We start from the raw sequence: 12,068 nt of genomic DNA on the forward strand, positions 1-12,068 counted from the left end.
CTAACGCTGTGCTTTGTTTACTCTGTTTTATCTTATTTTATCCATTAAATTATGTTATAACTGTGAAATACTACTTCATTAGTATTCCAAATCATTGCATTACTTCATTTTTCATTTGTGTTTTCCGTGTGTGTTATATTTTACTAAGTTACAATGTTTAATAAGAACATTGCAGGTTATGATTAGTTACTTCACCTTTTTATAGTTTTATTACTGAATAAAACAATTATTAAGGTAAAAAAGTGTTAACTGTGTTTGAATTTCTTCTTTTATAAATAATAATAAAGTTAGTAAAACATTTATGCTAATAATAGTAAGTGTATTACTTTTTTTCTTGAGCATTTCAAACATTATGCCTAAATGTAGGGCAAAATTTGGCGCGGACAAGTTATTATATTTTTAATCCACACTTCTTATTTGTTGTGTAAAAATAAAATCAAATATGTGTAATTTGTTTAGTTTTAGTTGCTCTTTCCGATGGTAGCCTCAGAAAAATAATATAAGATTGTTTACATAAGAAAAATTGTATGCCAAAGTGAAAAAGAATTATAAAAAACATTTATATTATAAAGAAAATTTTTTTATAACAATCCAAAAACAATTATAATGTGTCAAATCAGTGTTGTGTGGGAAGTAATGTGAATATTGGACAGTTTTCTTTAACAGTTTTTAACACTTCTCAACTCAGTATTGCTATACTAGAAGCATACTAAAAGTTTTGGATAAGTATAAAGTTTGTTTATAGGTCTCAAATTTAAAGTTTTATAAACAACAATATTATTAAATTAATGAAGAATTTGGATTCACTTACCATTTGTTTGAGAGCACATGTTTCACTGTAGTATTTAACTTTGAATTTAAAGTTATAATTCCTACTAAAAGAGACTAGTGTGTCTGAGAATATAATTTGTAATCAGAGCATGTGCTGTTAAAGTGCCAATAATGAATCTAAATAATTAAACTATATTTTTAAAATAAAAAAGAACACTATTCAGAGATTGAGTACTGTAGTCTTCCTGTGGCAGATTTCTCCAAACAGGATACCCCACTACAAACAGCTTGCAGGAAAGTTGGTTGATTGCTACTGAAAACCAGCTGTTGTCATTATCTAACAGTCCCATTGCTGGACTATGCTGGTATCCATGGACATTGAAAAGTTACTAAGTAAACATCATTGACACTGCCTCATTTGTCAAGGGCTATACATTGACTGTAGATAAAATCAGTATTGACCAGTAATCAGTAATCAGCATTGACCTCTAAAAGACAATACTACAGGGTCTATATGTTTGTATGTTTGTGTGTATTTTTTTAAACAAACTTTCTCGTTTCAGTGTCTATCTGTTTGTGTGTTGTTTATCAAACTTTCTCATATTTTATCTGTAGGTGAATTTTGGATATTTTCAAAAACATCCTATTTGTTTATTTGTTTTTTTACTTTGAATCTCATATAGATATAGGTAGGCAACAATTGAAAAATTACTATGGAGTAAAATATATTTTATAACATGAACTGAGTTAACTCAGATGAGCAGACAAGATGGCCGACACTTATCATCAACTGTGAAAGTGCTCCCATTTATTGTGAAGTTTTAGTGAGTAAACACAACAAAATACTTACTGATCTGCACACCATTAAACACCACTAAACTGTAAGTGGCAACCCAACACCTGTGCTGACACAGCAGTGGCAGACATTCCTGCGGAACCTACCTCAACCCTGGTTACACCACACTGACAAGGTCATCACTGCACAGCAACTATCACATGACACATTCTACCTCAACGGCTACATCTACACTATTGAACTGCAAACTGTTGACAACAAGAAGTTTGAAGAGGGAAACAACATAACCCTTTCTCTCACAAATTGCAGTCATTTTAATACACTGACAAATTCTGAACCAGCCAAACAGAATTAAAACAAACTGATCATTTTTATTAATAATTTTATTGTTTTTATAATAATTTCATTATTTTTATTAATACTGATAATTTTTTCTTCAATGAACCATTTTTATAAACTGACAGATTCTGAACCAGCCAAACAGAAACTCATAAACTGACAGATTCTGAACCAGCCAAACAGAATTAAATCAAACTGATCAATTTTTATTATTATTTTAAACTTTTAAAAACTGATTTACATCTGTCACAAAGAACTATTAACATGCCAAAAACGAATTCGTAAACTTCCAAATACCCCTGTGGTGTTTGCAGTGTTGGGGTAAGATACTCCGGTATAATATGTACTGGGTCCTGTAGCCAGTGGTACCATGGTGGCTGTGTGAATATATCTGACAAGCGCCTAAAAAAATTGACCCAAGATGAAATAAAAACATGGGCATGTGAAAATTGCAAGACCTCAATGACTGCCCAAAACGGCTCTATGTCAGAATTAGCCTTTGTGGCAATAGGAGAATCAGAACTTTTTCCCACATTTAAGACACCCAGCCCATCAGGATACCACAAGGTCAAGGCAAATAGAAACACAGTTAAGTCTGATCTGGAGCTGAGTTTGAGTGCTGTAAAAACAAAGGTAAGAGATCAAGAGGGACAAGAGGAAGATGACCCTGAGACATCCCTGGCATTGGCGGCCGAGGTGGGCAGTCTCCTTTTGGCGGAGAACTTGGAGCTGAAAAAGGATGTGGAGGACTTAAGCATCCGAAACTCAGCTTTGGAGGCTAAACTTTCTGAAATGGAGGCAACACTGGAGGATCGAACTGAAGCCGAGGAAAAATACCTACATAAAATTGAAGCATTGGGAATAAAACTACAGGAAGCTATAGCCCAGATCACAAAGGAAAAACAAAATAGACAAGAACTACAAAACTTTTATGAGGAACATGACACAAGACAGACTCCCATTTATGATGAACAAGCAAATAAAATATCAGAACTAGAACAAACAACCCTTAACCTCAAAAGAGAAAAATCTGGACAAAGAGATTTGCTGGACAAAAACCAACAAGACTCAAAGAAATTCAAAAATGTAGAAACGCAAACCATACAAACAGCCACAGCCTACACAATAACACCGTCAAGTCCAACACCAGTGGCTCAAGAGCTGGCAAAGCTGGAAAAGAAGCTGGATTGTATAGAACTTTCAGTAACGCTACTTAATGATCAAATTAAACAGCACAACTGTGCAAAGGATCCACAAGTCCTTAATAGACAGTCAAACACCTAGTAGCACAAAAAGATTCCGAACTCATAAGCTGAATACCTCCAAAATCAGAGAAATACAAGGTAAAATAAAAAACCAGTTCAGTGTCTCACTAAAAGTTGCTAAATCCAAACAAGCTCTCATTACGACAACTGAACAGACAGGGAATATCTACCTGGAGTGGATAAGAGCAAATTATATGCACCAAACACCACAAGCAAATTCTATAACTAATAATGACAAAAAACCAAATCCTGGTCGAGGCTCAGATGCACCAACCTGACAGCTACTCACCACCAAAACAGCTGAAGAAATTGTCTCGTCTTACACAAGAAAGCATAGCTGTAGGACCAACTAAACCACCAGTCACAGCACAGAAACTTGAAGATGGAGAGAAACGTATGAAAAAATTCTTTGAGAAAAATATTGAACATATTAAAATTCATACGAGAAAAGGAGGCAATAATTGGAAAGATACCGATGACAAGCATTTTGAGGACTCCAAATGCCGGACAAATCCCAACCACAACACTGCACCGATACTGTACCACATTCCTGCTCCTTACACTATAAATGAAGCCATTGATGACATAATTATTCACTATCCACAGGCAAGCTCTCATAATACAATACCTCAAGCAAACTACAAACAACCACCAGTAAGTGCCACTAAATGGGAAGAAGGACAAACATATGAAAAACTTGTTACCCCCAACTTCCACGATTGGAAACTTCACGGCGACAAGATACCAAGGCCCTTACAGCAAAGTTACGGGCGAAGCAAGATCTGCAATGACACACAAAAACCAAACTCACAGCAACCAAGACGCTAAGAGGAACTTTTTTTAGGCCAGGTCAACCAAAAAATAAGCAAGTTCAAAACCAGAATATTCATAAACTCGACTTTAAAAAAATCACAAATTACTCAGCTAACAGTCCTACATCAAAACATCTGTGGGTTAGGAAAAAAGGTAGACCGCCTAAACCACATCCTTAATGAAACACAACCAAACTTAGTCATATTAACGGAGCACGGACTAAAAAAGGAGCATCTGAGGAGCACCCAAATTGAAAACTACTCACTAATAGCGGAATTCAGTCGGCAAAACCACAAACTGGGGTGGGGTCGCTATCTATGTCGAACAGCCCCTGGTACAAAATGCCCTAGCCATTGATGTCTCCCACTTATGTCAGGAGCTCTGTTGTGAAGCGGCAATGACCAAAGTTAAATGCATGGAGGAAACCATTTACTTTCTTGGAATCTATCGTTCCCCAAAAGAGAGTGCCAAATCCTGTATAAACAGCCTATCAAATATCTTGACCACATAGAAGCCCATAACAAACCTGTAGTGATCATGGGAGATATAAATATAGACGACATGAAAGACACCACAGAAAACACCCTACTTAAGGATGAACTAATTACACACACAACATCCGAAGACTCCTCCTACCTGCAACACGCATTACGCATGAAACAGCCACTTCCATTGACTTCATATGTACTAATCTACCTGACGGCAATGACACAAACATTGTTATGACAGGTCTATCAGATCACACGGCACAAGTACTTAAAATAAACATTTGCAAAATTAACAACAGTTCACAGACCACTTAGAAGAGTTTTTTAGCCAAGCCAACCTGAACAATCTGAAATCCTCTTGTCAAACAAAAACTGGGACAATATCCACTATGCCCCTAATACAGACGTAGCCTACAACATTTTTTACCAATACCCTTCAAATAGCTCTTGACAATTGCCTGTCCCAAGAAAAAAATAGAGCAGAGAAAGAAACAGGTAAAATCACACTATGACTCCGAGGCTAAAGAGCTAAAAGAAATTTTTCTCAGAGCCTTGAGTAAATTTATAATGACAGGGAATAACTTAGACAAAGAAGACATGGCAAGGAAAGAAAGTAAAAAGAACTACGATATTCAAACTTCGAGATCTAGAAAAAAACAAGCGAATTCAAAAACTAATTGACTCAGCTAGTAACAAAAGTAAAGCCCTATGGCACATTATAAACAAAGAGAGGAAAATTAAAAAGGATCACCCAGATGAACTCTGCATATCAATAAATGAAGAGAATACAAACAACCCTCTATAGTTGCAGGACACTTAAATAAATTTTTCACTGAAATAGCTGAGCTGACACTAAAACAAAACAACAACCGCCAACCAACCGACGACAATAATCAAGCAGACCACACTTCAAGAAAAAAACATAAAAACAACCCACTAATTCTACAACTGACTAATAACAAAGAGGTAACATCCATTATAAATTCCCTTAAGGTAAAGTCCTCCAGTGGAGTAGACGAGTACTCTCCTTCAAAAATAGTGAAGCACTGTGTAAATGAACTCACACCACCACTAGTCAGTATAATTAATAAATCTTTCACCCATGGTGAATTCCCGTCAGCACTAAAACTATCAAAAGTATACCCTAAATATAAAAAAGGACAAACTACAGATGTGAAAAACTACCGCCCCATTTCTTTGATCTCGACATTCTCACAAATTATAGAAAAAGTAGTCCTAAATAGACTCATGGCACATCTAAATCACCAAAAGCTCATAAATAACAGCCAACACGGGTTTCTAAAAGAAAGGTCAACTTCGTCTGCTATAATCAGCCTTGTTGAATTTATTATTACTCAAATTGACAAAGAACAATATGTTACTGCCCTGCTACTTGACTACAGCAAGGCATTCGATTGCTTAGGACATGACATAATTGCAAGAAAGCTAACATCTTTGGGTATAGTAGGAGGAGCAAAAAACTGGTTCATGAACTATTTAACAGGCCGCTCTCAGTTTGTCGAGGTGCAAACCACAAGCAGCGGTGTAAAAACCACAGTCAAGTCCAACCCATTGCCTGTCAACCGTGGTGTACCTCAGGGATCGGTCCTTGGCCCCGTCCTCTTTGTGCTCTTTGTTAACGATTTGTCCGAACATGTTCAAGACCAACACACCACCTGTGGTTATGTATGCAGATGACACAAACACTCCTGGTCAAAAATTACACCGCCAGGGGAATCCACGCAACAGCTACAAACGCACTTAATAAAGCACTCAATTATTGTAACAGTAACGACCTAGCAATAAACCCCTCCAAAACAATTCAAGTAAATTTCAGCAGAAAAAAAGACCCTATCCCTAACATACTTGATATACAACAAAAAATTCTGTTACATTTTTTGGGAGTTGTTCTGGACAACAAACTTACGTGGACAGAACATGTGGATAATCTATGCAAGAGAATCAGTACTGGAATCTATGCCTTGAGGCGAATCAAATGGGTTAGTGATCTGGAAGCTGCCAAAACAACGTACCACGCTCTTGTAGAATCGCATTTAAGGTATGGAATTGCGGTGTGGGTGGATCCTCAGCCAATAACAATAACAGACTTCTTCTTCTACATACAGAAAAAAGCTATACGAATTCTTGCTGAGCTCGGACCTCAAGAAAGCTGCAGACAAGCTTTTAAAACTCTAGGAATCTTAGTCACATCATTATACATTTTACACATTATCTTATACGTTGACAAGCTAAATCTACAGACCAATGAAGACTACCACAAATATAACACAAGAAACTCCAAAAAACTATGTCCTGCCAATACATCGCACAACCCTGTATGGAAAAAGTCCAAGCTTACAATGGCCGTAAAACTGTGGAAACATTCTCTTCCAACACCAATAAAGCAACTCAAAGGAGCAGCTCTCAAGAAGCGACTCCATGACTTTCTTGTGAGCAGGCCAACCTACACGCTGGAAGAATTCATAACTGCAAGAGAAGATGACCTGAGGCGCAGCCATGTTCATTGACACTGACAACATAATATTTGTTGTACTTGTATTTCATGACCCTATTTCTGTTCTTAATGAACACGTAATAAAGAAATTTGTCTATTGTCAAATAAGTACAAATGTATGTTTTTGTATTTATTTCAGTTTATTGTTTAATTATCTTCAATACACAAAAAATTTAATAAGATGTGACCTCAAATAAGGAAATAGTAAAGAATTTACTAAAACTCAGCATATATGCACTAAAATGCATAGCACTCTTGGGTATGGCAATGTGCCAGACCCCTTAGCACTAAAAGGGTTAAAACAACAGATGTATAACGCAAATATTTATTTAATATTGATAGAAAATTTTTAAAATACATTGATTCACCACAAAATATTTGTAAAGAAGTTAATTTTGTAAAAACAAACATTGCCGCAGCTAGTTCCTATAGTTGGTTCATTGCTATATCATGGGCAAATAATTCAATATGCAGATGACACAACTCTGTTTTAACACAAAATTGAACAAAGAACTTGAATGATGGCATTTACTACGCTTATAAAAAGCAATCAGACATTTCAATGTACTCAATCTCCACACAAATCCAACAAAATCAACTTTTATTAACTTTTGTCTGTAACAGACTTATTTTTGGTCCAACAGTAATTTTGGATGAAACTGAGATCAAAGAGGCCAACTCAAACAAAATACCTTGTGTAATACACCTTGATCGAGGGTTGATATGGGAATGTCACGTAGACGGTGTTTGTTCAAAACTGTCCTTAGGCATATATGTATAGAGGCAGTTAAACAAATACTGTCCAACTCAGGTCCTCATAACAACAAATTATGGACTTATCTACCCACACTTACCCTTCTGCGTGAACTTGTGAGGGGGGGAGGCTGTGCAAACACAAATTTCTCCAGAATATTTATTCTTCAAAAGAAAGCAATCAGAACTACTGTTAAACGGCAACAGAGAGATGTAAAGCCCAGAATTCAGAAATTAAAACTGTTGACACTATCCTGCCTCTATATTTTTGAGACATCTCTTATTTTCAAGTCAATGTGCAATCCCATAAGAGGGTACTGACATACTCTTATGAAACCAGAGGCAGAGCTACTGAAATGGAAGACACAGAATGGTAGCTTTTGAACTTTTAGGCAGCAGTTCAGTTGTCAACACACTGCCAAATTCCATAAAAACAACACTGCAAAAGCCATTCAAAACTCGTCTGAAAACAGCACTGAAGCACCAAAGCATTTCAGAGAAAAGATGAATTTATGGCACATTCTTGGGAGACTACTGAGTGACTGACACTGGGGCAAGTGTGAAAAAAAAATTTGGAATGAAAAAGCTGTATATGAGTTTTTCAAGAGAAGACTCCTTACCTGGTTGCTAAAGGACTCCATCTACAGCATGAGTGAATTTATCGCCCACTGTGAAACTTTTACCTAAATTGACCACTGACACTGCATTTGATTTTATTTGTTATTTATATTGACCCATTTCTGAATTCAGCGCTAAAGCAATAAATTTATTCTCTCTCTCTCCCCCCCCCTTCCTTCCCCTTTCCCTCTTCTGTCATATTTTTTCAGGTCACGAACAGTTAATAAAAACTAACATTTAAAACTAATATATTTATCAATGTATACGCCTACATGTAAAATTTTATGAAATCTATATTTTTCCTTAGTGCAATTAAATAGTGTTCAACTTACTGAATGGACAGAATATTTTCTCATATGTATTTGAGTGGAAATAAAGTACATGGCTTGATCAATGTGCAGATTACCCAGGTATTCTGTGATACACCCAGATATTATCTTTCCATAGCATGCTTACTCATATTGAAAAATAAAATGTCTTTAAACAAGATTTGGCTAAGGAAAAACAACTCACCCTTGTATTTTTTGTGGATAGGATATGTTTTGCCTGGCAACACCTAAAACAGATTACATTTACTTATAAAATGGTGAATATTAAGTGGTGATGTTTTTATATTAGTTTGAAGGTTTTAGAACTTTTATATATGTTATTTACATAATTTTCATTTCTGTATTTGACTTGCCTTAAAATATTTAATTCATAGTGTTTTAATTGTTTTTGTAACCTTTGTTATAGTTTGTGAGTTATGTTATTGTTATTTAATTGATAAGTAGTTATTAGAAATATATCATTTGACACAAGTTATTCTGAAAAAAGTTATGTACTGAGAAACAATTAAGAAATAAAGGCATTTTTATTTATTTATTTATTATTATTAGTAAACTTTTTTGCATGTATTTTTCAAGTTAATAACGTTAAGCAGAAAAAAAGTAAATAGTTATACTTTATACAGTATAAATAAACTATCTAAAAGTTAATGTCTTCCATACTGAAAAACTCTGACAAATCATAAAGTGGGTTTTTGAGAAGCCAATTGTACCGTTTGATGTTGAACATTTTTATTGGATAATTATTAACTAGATTTTGTAGTTTATTGTAAATCTTCTGAGTAATTATAACATAACTATTTTGTTTTTTGCTTAATCTGCAATGCTCAATAACAACATTATTTTTATGTATGTGGTAGTATAACTATGCATGTTGCTAGTCAAATGAATGATGAAATGTTTTAGAAAATATATAATACTGAGTCACAACTATCTAAATTAATAACAGTTTGCGACTCAAGCTTAATAAAAAGTGGATTACAGTGTTCTAGTGGTTGTGATTTTGTTGTTACTCTGATAGCTTTCTTTTGTAAGATAAGGATTTCATTAATTTTAGTGCTATTACCCCATAATACTAGGCCATATCTGATTATTGGTTGAAAATAAGCATAGTATGCAGATTTAACATAGTTTTCAGTAACACAAGTAAAAAATTACTCTAGACAATCTTTTTGAAATATATTCAATATGAAGATTCTATTTTAAATTATTGTCAATAAATATTCCTAGAAATTTAGCACAAGAAAAGAAATCATTTGGTGTGTCAATGGAAGGGGTTTGTTGTAGTAAACAACATGTTTTGAAATTTGACTTCATTTAGTAAAAATCCATTTGATCTATACCACACTGAGGCTTCCTCAACTGTTTCATTGACTAGAACTTGTAGTTTGTCAAGTTTGTATGGATATTTAAAAGAGTTGTGTCGTCAGCATATAAACAAGGTTTGGCCTTAACAGCGCTAGGAAAAACATTTATATGTAATAAAAACATAATAGGGCCCAGGGCTGACCCTTGAGCTACACCATTCCTGATCACCATTTCATTGGACCAGTTTACATTAAAACAAACTTTTCGCCTGAGGTTTGATAAATAGTTTAAAGAACTTAGCCGGACTCCCAGTAATACCGTAATAGTTCAGTTTTAAGATCAGTTCATCATGGTCAACACAGTCAAAGGCCATGCTCAGGTAAAAAAATGTTGCCTGAGCAAAGGCTTTACTCTCAAAAGTGTTTAGTGAATCAACCAACTGCATGAATGTTGCATTTACCTCTTCTAAAACCAAATTGTAAAAATTTTATATAGTTGTTATTTTCCAGATACACAAAAGTTGATCATGTACTACAATTAATTTCTATTATTTTAGATAAGACAGGTATAATTGATACTGGGCGATAGCTCTCAGGAAAATTTCTAGACCCTTTCTTAAAAATCGGCCAGATTCGTGACAACTTCAATTCATCAGGGAAAATACCTTTTCTCATACATTTATTAATACATATAGTTAATAGGTTCAAAAAATATATGGTAAATTCGTTTAAATATATTGTTAGATAAGTTAAAAATATCTTTGCTTTCTAAGTTTTTAAGTCTTTTGACAGCTTTCATGATCTCATCAGTTGAGACTTCTACAAAGATAAATGTGTTTCTTTCAATATGGTAATTTCTTATTAAGCTCATTAACATGAGGCTTTTTTGATACTATCCTTTATTTGGTTAACCAAATTGACAAAAAAATTGTTAAAGTTATCTTGACTGATATTTATATTTTATTGAGATGATAAATTGTTTGTACTTTCTTTTCCCAAGCGACCTTATATTTGCTACTGCTATTTTCTATTTTTGCGACATTATAAGTTTGCTATGCATCTTCTATAGACTTTTTATAACATTTCTTGAGATTCACATAGTCAGCACGAAGCCAATCACAAGTAGAATGTTTTGTCAATTTGTCGAAAAACTAGAGCCTTTCTTTCATTTGGGCCAGTTCCCCACTATACCCATCATTTTCATTTCGACCTTTGATCTCTAACTGTGGAACGTTCTTTTTTCACTGTGGAGTAAAATGTTAATTTATTAACTAAAATGGAGAAAAATGCTTGAAAGAATTGTTGGGCAGAGGATACTTGTTCATTATTAAGTAGGGTATTCCAATCATGTGTCCTCAAATTGATTGTCAGATCATCAATCGAGGATTTTGGAACAATTATAACAAAAGGTGTCATTTTTCCTTTTGGATTTAGCAAGATTTTAGATGTTTAGACAAAGTATTAATTTCAATATTTAGCCCATTATGATCTGAGAAAGCAAAATCAAAGATGTTACATAAAATAAACTGATCTGGGCAGTTAAAAAAAGTTATGGTTGCCTGTAAAGTCGGTTTTACGGGCGAAGATTTTACGTGACAACGTCTTTTTCTCGGTAGAATATTTATTGATATGAATATTATTAAATTGCACAATAGGAACAAGGAATTGAATGAAAATAAGAATTGCACAAATTTTAACTATAGAAATATATTTTGTTTACTAAAACATTGTACATAATTTGAAATTAATTAAAATTTGTTATTGTAAATGGTAAAGTTGAATAAAACATTTACTAAAATTGGAATTTGAAATTCTTGCTAAACACAGTTAAATTCTAACTCCGCGCGTGGTGATTGGTCGGTTTAGTTCGTTTGTTTGGTCGCACTGTTATGACAGGTTAGAGGTTATAATTTGTAATTTTAAATGTTTGACTAGCAATACGCGCTGTTTCTTCTCAATCGACTGAATTACGATTGATTGCAGAGTGATTTAAACTAATAATTTACTTAACACTATCAACATTTGTCAATAGTATGACATAACCTATAAACTCAGTTTCTCAACTTTTGTGTCAATC

At 34.2% G+C, this 12,068-nt stretch overlaps 1 protein-coding gene across 2 annotated transcripts in view; it reads right to left on the minus strand.

The window, feature by feature from the left end:
- The window catches only part of LOC124355234, a 42,726-nt gene that overhangs the window by 21,747 nt on the left and 8,911 nt on the right, over positions 1–12,068 (minus strand). For both annotated transcript variants that reach the window (XM_046806275.1, XM_046806273.1), the window contains exon 3: positions 8,872–8,914. In XM_046806275.1, the coding sequence (XP_046662231.1) occupies positions 8,872–8,914 (43 nt within the window). The remainder of the gene's footprint in view (positions 1–8,871; positions 8,915–12,068) is intronic.

This window comes from Homalodisca vitripennis, chromosome 2 (assembly GCF_021130785.1).
Source record: "Homalodisca vitripennis isolate AUS2020 chromosome 2, UT_GWSS_2.1, whole genome shotgun sequence".
In the NCBI taxonomy this organism is placed as follows: Eukaryota; Metazoa; Arthropoda; class Insecta; order Hemiptera; family Cicadellidae; genus Homalodisca; species Homalodisca vitripennis.